This window comes from Ranitomeya imitator, chromosome 5, assembly GCF_032444005.1.
Source record: "Ranitomeya imitator isolate aRanImi1 chromosome 5, aRanImi1.pri, whole genome shotgun sequence".
NCBI lineage: Eukaryota > Metazoa > Chordata > Amphibia > Anura > Dendrobatidae > Ranitomeya > Ranitomeya imitator.
The window spans coordinates 43,088,692-43,105,326 of record NC_091286.1 but is presented as its reverse complement, the minus strand read 5'-3'; the positions used below and the strand labels follow the sequence as shown (position 1 = coordinate 43,105,326).

The window sequence follows — 16,635 nt, the reverse complement described above, 5'->3', positions numbered from 1 at the left end:
TGTTATATCTACAGAGGCGCCAACTCCATATTAATGTCTATAGATACAGAATGAGAGGTTATAAAAGATCCTGTAAGTGAAAAATGTAGGCGTCCCAATAGTTTTGCCCATATTGTAAGTTTGTATCTTGTAAAATTTTGTATGCATGGATTAGCAAAAAGTCCACATTCAATGTCTGCGTGTATCTTACCGTATACAGAGCACTGCTGTATTCAATGGTTTGTATAGAATGCAGTCTTGGCAGCTTGCCCCTGTTCACATTCGCTTCATTCTGTTTGGAGGTGCTGATCAGATTTTGATTCTTTCAACAATAACATGACAATTCTCTTCCACAGATAAATTCTAACTTCTCATGATTGCACCTTTCAGGTAGACTCCGTCATGGCTGAGCTGAGTCTGACTCAAGTTGCCGATACGGTCATAGGAGGCCGCGTTTTTAATGGCATATCCAGCGGTGAAAGACGAAGGGTTTCTATCGCAGGCCAATTAATTCAGGACCCAAGTGAGTAACGTGTTTATTTGTATGTAACAAAATCTAAACGATATGGTATTATTGGCTCTGCCATGCGCAGTGAGCCAAGGTGTGCACACCTCAGCCTGGTCAAGCTCACAGCACATGACAGAGGCGTTCTGAGCCCAGATCATGAAAGGGTCTGCATTGGATTTCAAAGATGTCGGTGCTGACATCATCTGGCTGGAGCGATCAATCAAAGCGAAAGGGCATCTCTTCAAACTGTGACGCTCAGTCCCAAACATGATGCCGAGTCCCTACTCATAGACAAGCCATGAAACAGGGTAGTCAAGAGGTCTGGGGTCAGAAACCAAGAGAGCTCCTCATAAACAGAGGGGTAAGACAAGGGCGTAGTCAGGTCACAGTCCGAGGTCACAATTCCAAGAGGGTAGCGGATCAAGACAAAGGGGCTAGGCAAAAGGATGGTCAAAGAGGTCGGGCAGCAAAAGATCAGAAACAGATGAGTGGAAAACAAGGCACATACACACACCACCAAGCTAAAGCTACAACTGTCAATAATCAGACACCGACAGCCAGCTAAATAGCTAGGTAATCACCCAAAACAGCAGACACCTGGAAGACAACCAGCACGCCCCTTCCCTAGATTGGACAACTGAGTTGACACTCACAATACTGACAGCTCAGCACGCACCTGTCCCAGATTGGATGACTGAGCGGACACTCACAATACTGACCCTGATTCTATAGGGCGGATGAGCTGTCACTCATTGCATCCTGGACACTGAGTGGTGGAATTGTGACACAAACCACGTCCCAGTGACGCGGACTCTGACAGTATACAGTATCGCCCTAATGGCCCTGGAGTGAGGGTCTCTGCCCTTACTTCTTGCTGCTTTTACATTACATAGCAAAAGCTGTTGTCTTCATTTTTTAAATGGATAAAAGTGCAAATTGCATGTAAAAAAATAAACAACTTTATAATTTATATATTATTAAAAATCCTTCCTGTTCTCAAGAACAGAGGGATTTTTAATTCTGTAGTTTATAGACCGGCCATCCCGCAGTCCTCAGAGTGGCCAGTTACTTAGGTAAGAAGCGTGCAGCGTTAGAGCCTGTAAGCACCACTCTGAAGCAGGCCAATTTGCTGGAACCTTTAGTCCCCCTGCATTTCTCCAATGCCTCTAGTCCGAGCTGTCAATCTTCAGGAGCAGGCAGTAGGCGGCCAGTGCAGCTGCGCACTCCACAGACAGAAGATTAAAACTCTCCTCTTAGGACATCCTGCAAATTACCATAGGGACATAAATACCGGTAATATTAAAGGCCATCCAGATACAAGAAAGCAGTAGGGACTAACAGAGAAGAGGCGGACTGAAGGACTCGTTCATTTTTTATTTACGTTTTTTTGCTGGAGTTGCTCTTTTTTCGGTGCTCCCATAAAGGAAGAGGTTTGTGAAGACGTTACTTATCGCAGTTACTCTCCTGTCTTCCACAGAGATCATTTTACTTGATGAACCAACTACCGGTTTGGATTCAATGACGGCAAATCATATCGTTTTACTTCTTTCTCAGCTGGCGCGTAAGGACAGAATAGTGATTATTTCCATCCACCAGCCGCGCTCAGAACTGTTCAAAGTAAGTGGCCAACAATTGTATGTTTCTGGCTCAGAGTCTCCATTACACAGACAGGTGGATAGCGCTAGGACTCGTCTATGCTTGTATTTACTCTAGTGTAAGAAATATAAATGATAGTAATTATCCGGATTTACTACAGTCATCTGTGAGTATTAACACAGCACAACACCCCCATAACACATTTTCCTTACTTGACTTTAGTTTTAGAACTTTCTCTATGCAAGCTGTAACCGAAACTTTTTATAAAAAAAACTTTAAGAATGAACATAAAAAATACATTAATAGCAATTCTCGCATATCATGGTATCAGAAGTCGTACATGGTTTACATCATTATGTTATGAAAGTATAACCTGATTTACATACATCATATAAGAAAAACACGGCACTCTAGGTGCACAAGTAGGGTGTCCGGCCCGTCGTGTCAATAATCCAAAGAAACTTGGCACTCAAAATTTTGTGAAAAAGAAATTTTCATTCATTTATTATGCATCCAGACAATAAATGCTTTCGGTCCACACCTGGACCACCTTCTTCCACTGGTTTCCTGGGTCGGATGCATGAAGGGACTGCGCATACCCACAGCGACGCAGCCCTCAGCTAACAGAAGCGCCGACTAACCAGGCACACAGTGCATAACCCGGGTGACCAACAGTACAGTCCCACCACGTGAACACACATTCCCAACATGCATCGGACACAAAAAAAACAGTTTGTTCTGAAGAAGGTCCAGGCGTGGACCGAACACGTTCAACTATTTATTGTCTGGATGCATAATAAATGAACAAAAATTTATTTTTCACAAAATTCTGATTTACATACAGTACATGTTATTATTACTTACACTCTGAAATAATTGCCTATTTTTTTATTTCTTCTACAAGATTTTTGATAGGATTGCTATTATGAGTTGTGGAGAGCTTATTTTCTGTGGAAAACCTCAAGAGATGATCTCATTTTTTGATGATTGTGGATATGAATGTCCAGAACACTCCAACCCATTTGACTTTTTCGGTAAAGCAACTATCTGTCTATCTATCTATTATTTATGTATCTATTATCTATCTATCTATTATCTATATCGATCTATCTATCTATATATTATCTAAATCTATTTATCTATTATCTATCTATTATCTATATGTCTCTATCATCTATCCATTATCTATGTATCTATTTGCAAAGGAAAACCTGACCAGCACCTCCTAAGTGTGAATAAGTCCAAGATGCGATGACTGCATCACACATAAAAAGGAAACACGGCAGCACTCTATCTGAGCCAAGAGATATACAAACACTGAAAACATTAAATCTAAACTATGTTCCTACTTACTCAGTAAGATGTGCTTTCAAAAAATGAAGTTTCTTAGCGAATTAATTGGCCAATTCATGCATGCCCATCAACCACGGCAAGGTGACCTCTCTTGGATGGGTCCTACTCTACCGTACATGCCAGTCTTGGACTATGAGCCTACAGTTAAATGGACAAACATGTCTCTCCTGGGCCATGAGCCTATAAGTTAAATGGGCAAGTAGAACTGATTAGTTTTACTTGCCCATTTAAATTGTAGGCTCATAGCCCAGGAGAGACAGGTTTGTCCATTTAACTTTAGGCTTATAGACCAAGAGTGGCATGTACAGTAGGATAGGACCCATCAGAGGGAGGTGACCTTGTCATGGTTGATGGGCATGCATCAGTTGGCCAATTTATGTGCTAAGAAGCTTCATTTTTTGTAAGTACATCTTATTGAGTAGCAACATAGCTTAGATTGAATGTTTTAAGTGTTTGCATATATCTTGGCTCATACAGAGTGCTGCTGTGTTTCATCTGTCTTTTTATCGGTCTACCCATCTATGTAGAGCAAAGAACTCACAGCGAAAAGGTGGCTTAATATCAGGAGTGCCACCATTCCTGCTCCTTAACCTAAACTCCAAATTAAAATTCATCAACAATATTTTAATGAATTAACAGAGCAAGTGAAGACATGAAGCTTTGTAATATATCTTATCGAAGAAAAGTATTTATTTTTCTGCTTATTATTCTTTGAAATCACTGCTCTAATCCGACTTCAGCGTAGACAGATTTCAGCTCACTGAGAGATCAGATTACAGCTTTTTATAGACGTTTTTGGAGAATAAGAGAAGCAGAGATACACATGCAGAAAACTGATCCACGCAAGCAGGATCTAAGTCACGTGATAGTCAGAAATAGTGTTATTCTTCGTGTACACTCATAGGACAGCTTATTCTGAAAAGCCACCTGAAATGACAGTCATCAGCATTTTCTCTTAAGTGTTTTGCTTTTTCTCAGGATCTATTTAGTAAAAAATATCTCATTCTTTTAATTCTTCTCTCTAGTGGACCTTACATCCGTGGACACGAGGACCAAAGAGCGTGAAATGGAAACGTACGGCAGGGTGCACGCCATCATAGGCGCCTACAGAGACTCGGAGCAGTTTCAGACCACGCTGGAGTATATCGACTCATCAAAAAAATCCAAAGAGCAGCAAAAGATACCCTTTAAGCGGAAAGAGACACCAAGTGAAATATCCAAGCTTGTGGTCTTATTCAGGTATTTAGTGCTTTATATCGGATTTTATTTTTTAGATTTGTCTTCCTCAAAAACTCATTGTGAACATAGCCTTAGAAGAATCCTTTGACAATAAGGTGATCACAAGCAGTGTTGGACTGGGGTACGAAGGGCTACCAGTAACCTTTATTCTAAGGCCCCACACTTCAGGCAAATATTGTTGGGCAGCGAGGATACTATGTGGTTTGTTGCTGCCCTTTTATTTAATATGAACTTAGTTTCATAAAATAATTAAATGGGTATTTTGTTGAATAAGTGACATGTTGTAAGTTGCCTTTGTCTGCATATAGTGCATCCAGTGTACTGTGCCAAGCACTGATCATGTGAGGGGCCTACCGGGAGATTCTCCGGTTTTGCTGTGGGCCAGTCCTAGCCTTATCCCCATAAATGATCTGTTATCTGTGGTGTTCCATTTCACTACACTGCCTCCACAGGGGAAATGTGGTATTACACAGCGATCCCCCTTTTTTATCTCAGAATTTTCTAATTAGGTATATGAAAATCGGTTTATTTTTTGACCTGGACAGTCACATTAAAATATCATATTTTACTAAATAATACTTTGTCTCTTTTACTTTTCATCTTTAGGAGAACTATAAGAAATCTTTCCAGGAATAAGATTGGCATTATCATGCGTCTTTCCCAAAATTTAATATTTGCACTTTTTATTGCATTTTTTCTCATTCGCTTAAATAACGATGTGCTAAAAGGAGCCGTGCAGGATCGTGTGGGAATCATTTATCAGTTTCTGGGAGGAACGTCATACACAGGGCTGCTGAATGCAGTCGCATTATGTGAGTAGCTGATGCTTTACACTTAGGTTGTAGCTTTACATGCCTACCAACATGTTAAAGGCGTTGCCATACACCTTGACACTGATGACTTAATCCCTCAGAGAGATCGCCTGTGTCCGATCAGTGGGAGTCCGTCACCTGGAAATACTAAAATCAGGTCCAATGGCGGCTGAATGTAATAAACCACTCGCTTTGGGGCAGGGTTAGCATAAGAGACACCCCTTTTGCAAAGGATTATCCAGGGTAAATTGGTAAAATCGGCAAGTATGGCTTCATAAGAGGTTACACTTCAACAACCCATAAGTACAATGCTGTTTCCTTCTGATGGGGGTTTAAAAGAAAAAAACACAGATGTCCGTTCCCTAAAAAAAAGGCCATCGGCATTTATGATAGGTGGGGGTCTGACCCTAGGACCCTCATTGATCACGAGAACGAAGGTTGCTGAGGAGCTCCAATCACTGATATGAAGGCACTGCGGCACGGTCAATGATACTGCAGCTCAGCCTAAATCCATCACTTGAATCAGTTGGGGTCTCAGGAGGACCTGGACAAGTCATTAACGTGTTAGTAAAAATCAGTAAATGTGTCTCTTGTACAGTCCCAGCTCTACGTGCGATCAGCGACCAGGAGAGCAAGGATGGCTTATACCAGAAGTGGCAGATGCTTCTGGCTTACGTTTTCCACGTCCTTCCATTCAGCCTCCTCAGCACTGTCATATTTGGAGCTTTCATTTATTGGTAAGTTGTTGCGGTTTTTTTCCCCCATACCTTCTGCATAAACATTAAATCTGAAGCATACAACTGACATATCCTCGTCTGACTTTATACTTGTACCGCAGGGTAGTAGGACTAAATCCAGAGATCGTGAGGTTCGGAGTTTTTCTGGGTGCAATTTTTGCTCCACATCTGATGGGTGAATTCCTCGCTCTTGCCGTCCTTGGGATCGTGGACAACCCTAATATTGTCAATGCTGGAGTAGCCTTGCTGAACATCGCTGGGATCCTTGTTGGGTCAGGACTATTAAGGTGAAATTCCATATTATGGCATTATAAATCTTTTTTACAAAGTCAATTATAGCAGTTCTGCAGCCTATAAAAATGATCACTTAGTTGTGAGACCAACACCGATCTAAAAATGATCACTAATTCTGAGACCCCACTGATAGCCAGAACAAGAGACTTGTGCACTGCGACAGTTTAATAAATCCAAGCTCACAGCTTTGCCCTTCACAGTGCGGAAAATAAGTATTTGACACACTGCCCATTTTGCAAGTTTTCCCACCTACAAAGAATGGAGAGGTCTGTAATTTTTGATCGTAGGTACACTTCAACTCTGAGAGACAGAAACTAAAAATAAAAACCATAAAATCTCATTGTATGATTTTTACATAATTAAATTGCATTTTATTCCATGAAATAAATGTTTGATCACCTACCAATCAGCAAGAATTATGGCTCCACAGACCTGTTAGTTTTTCTTTAAGAAGCCTCCTACTCTGCACTCATTACCTGTATTAATTGCACCTACTTGAACTTGTTACCTGTTTAAAAGACACCTGTCCACACACTCAATAACACTCCAACCTCTCCACCATGGCCAAGACCAAAGAGCTGTCTAAGGACACCAAGGACAAAATTGTAGGCCTGCACAAGGCTGTAATGGGCTACAGGACAATAGACAAGACGCTTGATGAGAAGGCAACAACTGTTGGCGTAATTATTAGAAAATGGAAGAAACACAAGATGACTGTCAATCTTCCTCAGTCTGGAGCTCCTTGCAAGATCTCGTCTCGTGAGGTAAGGTTGATTCTGAGAAAGGTCAGGAATCAGCTCAGATCTAGACGGGAGGACCTGGTCAATGACCTGAAGAGAGCTGGGACCGGTCTCAAACATTACCGTTAGTAACACACTACGCCATCATGGATTAAAATCCGACAGGGCACGCAAGCTCCCCCTGCTCACACCAGCACACGTCCAGGCCCGTTTGAAGTTTGCCAATGAGCATCTGGATGATCTAGAGGAGGCATGGGAGAAGGTCATGTGGTCAGATGAGACCAAAACACAACTTTTTAGTATCAACTCCATTAGCAATGTTTGGAGGAAGAAGAAGAAGAATAAGTACAGCCCCAAGAACATCATACCAACCGTGAAGCATGGTGGGGGAAACATCATACTTTGGGGGTGCTTTTCTGCAAAGGGGACAGGACAACTTCACCATATTGAAGGGAGAATGGATGTGGTCATGTATCAAAGGATTTTGGCCACCAACCTCCTTCCCTCCGTAAGAGCATTGAAGATGGGTCATGGCTGGGTCTTCCAGCATGACAATGAACTGAATCACACAGCCAGGGCAACAAAGGAGTGGCTCCGTAAGAAGAATTTCAAGGTCCTGGAGTGGGTTAGCCAGTCTTCAGACCTGAACCCAATAGTAAATCCTTGGAGGGAGCTGAAACACAATGTTACCAAGCGACAGCCCCGAAACCTGAAAGATCTGGAGAAGATCTGTATGGGGGAGTGGGCTTCAGTGTGTGCAAACTTGGTCAAGAACTACAGGAAACATCGGTAATTGCAAACAAAGTTTAATTAGCATTTTACTGCATAAAATATGTAAAAATCATACAATTTGATTTTTCTAGATTTTTTTTAGATTCTATCTCTCACAGCCTCTGTCTCCGCAATAACAATTACAGATCTCTCCATTCTTTGTAGGTGGGAAAACTTGCAAAATCAGCAGTGTATCAAATAATCCTTTTTGCCACTGTAGGTCCCTCACAGTTACTTCTAAATTAAATAAATGTTGGAAATGTCCTTTAAAAAAATGAGAAATTGGTGCTGATCATTTAAAGGGAGTCTGTCACCACCAAATTTAATCTAAGCATATATTCATATTGGGAACTTAGCCTGTAAACAAGTCACACCTTTACTGTGTAGATCAGTCCCTCTGTTGTGCAATAAACTGTGCCCTTGTGCTCATACTATCCTAAATGTATTACTAACCTAAAGTACAATGTGTCACGAAAAACACATTCTCGGTATTACTGGGATATGCAGAGGCCTTCCAGAGTAATTACAACATAAAGTGACATATCAGATTGGAACAATTGGGCCTGGTCAGAAACACCAATACAGGCGGTGGTGCGAAGGGGTTAATACCCAAAATGAAGAGCAAATCCTTACTGTATATATATTTATTTCAGGAGTTTACAAGAAATGCCTCGGGTGTTCCAGCTCCTAAGCTATATCACCTACCAGAGATATTCATGTGAACTCATGGTGGTGAATGAGTTCCAAGACTTGGAGTTCACTTGCGGTGAGTTATAGTAAATTGTATAGGTTCTTATTGATAATAAATATATGTATGAAGAGATAGGAAATAAATATGTGTATTATGTATAGACTGAATCTCTCTGGTCAGTCGCTTTACTTATAGAGATGGAAAGACTATGAGGATAATGAGGGTTCTGATGGAGGACTGATGTGTCACCATCAACAGGAGCCATGTTGCATTCTATGGTAATATTGTCCATAATATGTTGGACATAATGTTACTTCCACTCTTCTGGGAAGGTTGTCTATAAGATTTTGGAGGTGTCTGTGGAATTTTTGCTCATTCATCCAGAAGAACACTTGTGAGGCCAAACACTGATGTTGGAGGAGAATCGCCATTCTAGTTCATCCCATGGTGTTGGATGGGGTTGAGATCCGAGCTCTATGCGGTCGTTCATGTTCTTCTACATCAAACTCCTCCAACCATGCCTTTCTGGACCTTGTGCATTGGGCATAGTCATGGGGAACAAAAAAATGGTCTTTCCCCAAACTGTTTCCACAAAGTTGGAAGATACAATTGTCCAAAATGTCTTTGGAGGTTAAACCTATGAAAATTTACCTTCACTGGAAAAAAGGGGCTGTGGCCGACCCTTGAGAAATGATCCCATAGTATTATCCCTCGTCTACCAAGCTTTACAGCTGGCATAAGGCGGTCAGATAACGTTCTCCTGGCATTAACCAAGACGAAACTCATCTATCAGATGCCTGATAAGGAAATCCAGTGATGGTGGCTTTACACCACTACATCTGACACTTGGCATTGTGCTTGGTGATGTAAGGCTGAATGCTGCTCTTCGGACATGAAGCTCCCGGCAGGGGCACAGTGTTTGTGCTGATGTTAATATCAGAGTAGGTTTGGACTTATCGGTTATGGAATCAGCAGAACATTGATGACTTTTCTGGCCTCTGCCCCGGACTTGTTATACTGGTGCTTCCCATTACAGGACCGCGCTGGTATCGGAGCTCTTTAGTCGAGGGCATTCTGTCCCACATTAGTATAGGCAAATGGCATGGTGGGGGGATGGGACATTATACAGCCGGGGCAATGGGACTGAAAGAAAAACCTAAAATCTATGACCCAATACTTCTGTCCTTATAGTGTTTAACTAGTTGATGGCCCGATTCTAACGCATCGGGTTTTCTAGAATATGCATGTCCACGTAGTATATTGCCCAGCCACGTAGCATATTGCCCAGCCACCTAGTATATTGCCCAGCGACGTAATATATTGCCCAGCCACGTAGCATATTGCCCAGTGACGTAGTATATTGGCCAGCCACGTAGCATATTGCCCAGTGACGTAGTATATCGGCCAGCCACGTAGTATATTGTCCAGCCACGTAGTATATTGCCCAGCCACGTAGTATACTGCACCGCGACGTAATATATTGCCCAGCCACGTAGTATATTGCCCAGGCAAGTAGTATATTGCCCAGGCACGTAGTATATTGCTCAGTCACATAGTATATTGCTCAGTCACATAGTATATTGCCCAGCCACCTAGTATATTGCCCAGCCACCTAGTATATTGCCCAGCCACCTAGTATATTGCCCAGCCACGTAGTATATTGCCCAGCCACGCAGTATATTGCCCAGCCACGCAGTATATTGCCCAGGCACGTAGTATATTGCCCAGGCACGTAGTATATTGCCCAGGCACGTAGAATATTGCCCAGCCACGCAGTATATTGCCCAGCCACGCAGTATATTGCCCAGCCACGCAGTATATTGCCCAGGCACGTAGAATATTGCCCAGTCACGTAGTATATTGCCGAGCCACGTAGTATATTGCCCAGCCACGTAGTATACTGCCCAGCCACCTAGTATATTGCCCAGCGACGTAATATATTGCCCAGCCACGTAGTATATTGCCCAGCCACCTAGTATATTGCCCAGGCACGTAGTATATTGCCCAGTCACATAGTATATTGCCCAGTCACGTAGTATATTGCCGAGCCACGTAGTATATTGCCCAGCCATGTAGTATATTGCCCAGCCACGTAGTATACTGCCCAGCCACCTAGTATATTGCCCAGCGACGTAATATATTGCCCAGCCACGTAGTATATTGCCCAGCCACGTAGTATATTGCCCAGGCACGTAGAATATTGCCCAGTCACATAGTATATTGCCCAGTCACATAGTATATTGCCGAGCCACGTAGTATATTGCCCAGCCACGTAGTATACTGCCCAGCCACCTAGTATACAGTAGAGCCACGTAGTATATTGCCCAGCCACGTAGTATACTGCCCAGCCACCTAGTATATTGCCCAGCGACGTAATATATTGCCCAGCCACGTGGTATATTGCCCAGCCACGTAGTATATTGCCCAGGCACGTAGTATATTGCCCAGACACGTAGTATATTTCCCAGTCACATAGTATATTGCCGAGCTACGTAGTATATTGCCCAGTGATGTAATATATTGTCCAGCCACGTAGTATATTGCCCAGCCACCTAGTATATTGCCCAGCGACGTAATATATTGCCCAGCCACGTAGCATATTGCCCAGTGACGTAGTATATTGGCCAGCCACGTAGCATATTGCCCAGTGATGTAGTATATTGGCCAGCCACGTAGTATATTGCCCAGCCACGTATATTGTCCAGCCACGTAGTATATTGCCCAGCCACGTAGTATACTGCACAGCCACCTAGTATATTGCCCAGCGACGTAATATATTGCCCAGGCACGTAGTATATTGCCCAGACACGTAGAATATTGCCCAGTCACATAGTATATTGCCCAGTCACATAGTATATTGCCGAGCTACGTAGTATATTGCCCAGTGATGTAATATATTGTCCAGCCACGTAGTATATTGCCCAGCCACCTAGTATATTGCCCAGCGACGTAATATATTGCCCAGCCACGTAGCATATTGCCCAGCCACGTAGTATATTGCCCAGCCACGTACTATATTGTCCAGCCACGTAGTATATTGCCCAGCCACGTAGTATACTGCCCAGCCACCTAGTATATTGCCCAGCGACGTAATATATTGCCCAGCCACGTAGCATATTGCCCAGCCACGTAGTATATTGCCCAGCCACGTAGTATATTGCCCAGCCACGTAGTATATTGCCCAGGCACGTAGTATATTGCCCAGCGACGTAGTATATTGCCCAGCCACGTAGTATATTGCCCAGCCACGTAGTATATTGCCCAGACACGTAGTATATTGCCCAGGCACGTAGAATATTGCCCAGGCACGTAGTATATTGCCCAGTCACATAGTATATTGCCCAGCCACGTAGTATACTGCCCAGCCACCTAGTATACAGTACAGAGCCACGTAGTATATTGCCCAGCCACGTAGTATATTGCCCAGCCACGTAGTATACTGCCCAGCCACCTAGTATATTGCCCAGGCACGTAGTATATTGCCCAGGCACGTAGAATATTGCCCAGTCACATAGTATATTGCCCAGTCACATAGTATATTGCCGAGCTACGTAGTATATTGCCCAGTGATGTAATATATTGTCCAGCCACGTAGTATATTGCCTAGTGACGTAGTATATTGTGCAGCCATGTAGTATATTGCCCGGCCACATAGTATATTGCCCAGTTACGTAGTATACCGCACAGAGCCTCGTAGTATATTGCCCAGTCACGTAGTATACAGCACAGAGCCACGTAGTATATTGCCCAGTCACGTAGTATATTGCCCAGTGACGTAGTATGCAGCACAGAGCCACGTAGTATATTGCCCAGCCACGTAGTATATTGCACAGCCAGGTTTGTCACAGGTGAAAAAATAAAAAATAAACATATACTCACCTTTCCGAGGGACCCCTTGTAGTCCACGGCAGCTTCCGGTCCCAGGGTTGGTATTAGCGCAGGACCTGTGATGACGTCGCGGTCACATGACAGTGACGTCATGGCTGGTCCTTCTGCCACGAAACCTGCAACGGAAGATGGCGGCCGGCGCGAACTGCAACAGAGGGTGAGTATAGCAGGTTTTTTTTTTTTTTTCATTATTATTTTTAACATTACATTTTTTACTATTGATGCCGCATAGGCAGCGTCAATAGTAAAAAGTTTGGGACACACAGGGTTAATAGCGGTGGTAATGGAGTGCGTTACACCGCGGCATAACGCGGTCCGCTACCACCGGCATTAACCCTGTGTTAGCGGTGACCGGAGGGGAGTATGCGGGCGACAAGCACTGACTGAGGGGAGTAAGGAGCGGCCATTTTCTTCCGGACTGTGCCCGTCGCTGATTGGTCGCGGCAGCCATGACAGGCAGCTGGCGAGACCAATCAGCGAATGAATAACCGTGACAGACAGAAGGACAGACAGACAGACGGAAGTGACCCTTAGACAATTATATAGTAGATTACCAGCAGATAAAAGATAAATGGTTGATTAGATACTTGAGGGTATGTGCACACGTTGCGGATCCGCAGCGTTTTTTGAGGTGCAGAAACGCTGCAGATCCGCAATTGATTTACAGTACAATGTAAATCAATGAGAAAAAAAAATGTTGTGCACACTTTGCGGAAAATCCGCTGCGGTTTAAAAGAAGTAGCATGTCACTTCTTTTTTGTGAATCTGCAGCGTTTTTGTACCCATTCCATTTTAGAAAACCACGGGGTAAAAAACGCACAAAATCCACAAGAAAACCGCAGCAAAAACACACAAAAAACGCTGCGGAACCGCACAAAAAACGCGACAAATCCGCAGCTGCGTTTTCTTCTGGGAGAGGCAGAATCCGCACCAGAAATTCCTAAGCCTAATCCGCAACGTGTGCACATAGCCTTACAGTTTCAGGACACACTGACTGCAGTAATCCATCGAAGAACATTTCACAGTTATTATTCTGTAATATTTCTATTCCACAGGAGGTGCAAACATTACAGAGCCCAACAGTCAGTGTCCATTCACTAATGGCAACGATTTCATTGAGAGCACGTACCCGGGAGCTCCTTCCAGAATCACGTTTGACTTTCTCATGCTCTACGCCTTCGTTCCTGCGATGGTCATTGGCTGCATAATAAGTTTCAAAATAAGAGACATTTTGGTTCGTAGATAGGCCTCTGTGGGCAAGTCGCTGGGATTGTGATCGTGCTACATTTCATTACTGCTGCTAATAAAGGAACGCTGAACCTAGAAATGAGTGACAAAGGTGAACAAAAAGATTAATTTGGCTATGTGTCAATCAGTACACAGGGTAACGGTCTACAAATCTCCCATTTTTAATGGTGTAGGAGTTTAGTTTTCCAGTCCTCCTACTGCAGTCAGGGCAGAGGGAGAGGCTCCTGCTGCAGCCAAGGCAAAGAGAAAGGCTCCTGCTGCAGCCAGGGCAGAGGGAGAGGCTCCTGCTGCATCCAGGGCAGAGGGAAAAGCTCCTGCTGTATCCAGGGCAGAGGGAGAGGCTCATGCTGCAGCCAGGGCAGAGGGAAAAGCTGGTGCCGCAGTCAGGGCAGAGGGAGAGGCTCTTGCTGCAGCCAAGGCAAAGGGAAAGGCTCCTGCTGCACTCAGGGCAGAGGGAAAGGCTCCTGCTGCAGCCAGGAAAGAGGGAGAGGCTCCTGCTGTAGCCATGGCAGAGGGAGAGGCTCCTGCTGCAGCAACGGCAGCGGGAGAGGCTTCTGCTGCAGCCAGGGCAGAGAGAGAGGCTCCTGCTGCAGTCAGGGCAGAGGAAGAGGCTCCTGCTGTAGCAGGTAAGTGTTAGGATGCAGAGCAAACTGAAGCCTATGGAGAGAAGAGGGAGAAATAAGGAGCACACAGCACAGTGAGAAAGCAAGCAGATCAAGCTGCAGCTTCTAGCAAACTTTGGTGCTGAATTCACAGCCACACAGCTCAGTACTGCTCTAAAATGTCCTCCATACTTCTGCTTCTATCTATGTGCTACACAGAGACAGGGGAGCAGGAATCCGTCATGTCTGTGTGTGCTGTGATCGAGAGGCATCAATGCAGCTAGCCTCCGCTCACTAACGCCACCACTAAATTAGAGAGAGAATCTGCAGAGGGTAAAACTAGTGAAAATGCCAGATAAAAGTCATGTTGGAGCCGGAAGCAGTGCTATATATAGTAAAGCCTTGGTCTAATTCTACAATGTACTGCGATCCCAGGAGAAAATTTTACAGCACTGACATTTCACTTTGTGGCAAACCATCATGTGCACTTTCCAAAGATAAGCTATGTGCACACGTTGCGGATTTTTCACGTGTTTTTTCGCTATAAAAACACAAAAAATGCATACATTATGCATCCCATCATTTAGAATGCATTCCGCAATTTTTGTGCACATGATGCATTTTTTGTAGGCGAAAAAAAGGCATTGCGGTAAAAAACGCAGCATGTTCATTAATTTTGCGGATTTTTTTGCAGATTTCTCACTATATCATTGCATTGGGAAATCTCTGGAAAAATCTGGAAAAAAAAAACGCAAGAAAAACGCGCACAAAACTGCGAAAAAAACGCATGCGGATTTCTTGCAGAAAATGTCCGGTTTTGCTCAGGAAATTTCTGCAAGAAATCCTGACGTGTGCACATAGCCTAAGGCAGATCATACAATCAGGAATAGATAATGAACAGGCAAATCCTTGCATTAAAATTATTTTTTTTTACATGACAATAACTATATAAAAAGCGGACACTCCTTATTTTCTAGAGATCACTTTTCAGCTTGTGCTGTGTACACTCAGAGGCAAAATCAGCAGCCATCTTTATTGTATGAAAAGGTGTTAGAAGTAAAGCAAGTCTCTGAAACTCGGACATCACTGCCCTAATAATTATGTAACAAACAAAAGAACCAAAAATACCATCCAACCAAAAACGATCAATGAGTAAAAAGAAAAAAAACTCTTTAATTAGTAAAATAAACAAGGTGATATATTCCCTTTAAAGGGAACCTGTCAGGTCCTAAAACGGTAAGAACCTGCAGATTAACCTGGATGCCTTCTGAAAGCTCAGCTGCGGGGGAAAATGTATTTTATTCCTCCCAGGAGCCGCCGGCTTTCAGTCATAGAGGCGGGGCTTCAGTCACTGCTTAGTATATAGTGAGCGGCGGCTGTAACCACGCCCCCGCACTTTGATTGACAGCTCGCTCTCTACAAGCATATCTGTACACAATTACCATTTTAATACTATTAATCTACAGATTAACCCCATATCTGCAAGTTAATAGCTTTTGGGGACAGTCCAGGTTCCCTCTAAGGATGGGCTCCTATTAAAACTCAATGCGTATTCGACAAAGTAACTTACTCATTATGGTGTTTATACTATTTTATTGTATTTACATGTAAAACATACACATTTTTTATTTTTATTTAATCACAAATTTATATATATAAAAAAATAACCTGAACGTAATAAATAATTAATTTATCGTGTGTGGAGTCCGAGACTCATCGATTTCCATGACTTGTCAGCATTCCTTTTGTATTGCTCCAGTTCCTACAAAATAGTAAAATAATATTGTATTATATTGTAAGTATTTCACGAACATATTTAGCAGCACTTTACAGGCAGGAAAAGCAATAACCATCTTAATCAATATTGGAAGTGTTATCCTGGTCACTCCATCGGATGGGTGATATTGCTGAACAGCGGGGGTCCGAGCGCTGGGATATCCTCCAGTCCCTGGAATGGGGCTCTGTGATTGGACATATGCACCACGGCTCCATTCATGGTCTACAAGATAGCAGAGTACACGCTCACCTATTCCCGGCAGTCCCATAGACAATGAATGGAGCGGTGGTGCATACGGCCAATTGCAGCTCCATTCAGATGGGGCTCTGCAGAAGCCCATTCTCAGGATTGGAGGATAACCCAACAGTCGGACCCTCATTAATCAGCACGTTATCACCTA

General features: G+C 43.4%; 2 protein-coding genes across 3 annotated transcripts in view; one reads left to right on the top strand and one right to left on the bottom strand.

The window, feature by feature from the left end:
• ABCG5 (ATP binding cassette subfamily G member 5) overlaps positions 1–16,013 on the top strand; it is a 46,602-nt gene extending 30,589 nt beyond the window's left edge. For both annotated transcript variants that reach the window (XM_069768605.1, XM_069768604.1), the window contains 9 exons: positions 370–502; positions 1,965–2,104; positions 2,988–3,117; positions 4,462–4,675; positions 5,282–5,487; positions 6,086–6,224; positions 6,326–6,511; positions 8,683–8,795; positions 13,664–16,013. In XM_069768605.1, coding sequence (XP_069624706.1) covers positions 370–502; positions 1,965–2,104; positions 2,988–3,117; positions 4,462–4,675; positions 5,282–5,487; positions 6,086–6,224; positions 6,326–6,511; positions 8,683–8,795; positions 13,664–13,854 — 1,452 coding nt within the window. In that variant the 3' untranslated portion in view covers positions 13,855–16,013. The remainder of the gene's footprint in view (positions 1–369; positions 503–1,964; positions 2,105–2,987; positions 3,118–4,461; positions 4,676–5,281; positions 5,488–6,085; positions 6,225–6,325; positions 6,512–8,682; positions 8,796–13,663) is intronic.
• The window catches only part of DYNC2LI1 (dynein cytoplasmic 2 light intermediate chain 1), a 69,246-nt gene continuing 68,623 nt past the window's right edge, over positions 16,013–16,635 (bottom strand). The window contains exon 13 of the mRNA XM_069768607.1: positions 16,013–16,220. Within this exon, the coding sequence (XP_069624708.1) occupies positions 16,149–16,220 (72 nt within the window). The 3' untranslated portion in view covers positions 16,013–16,148. The remainder of the gene's footprint in view (positions 16,221–16,635) is intronic.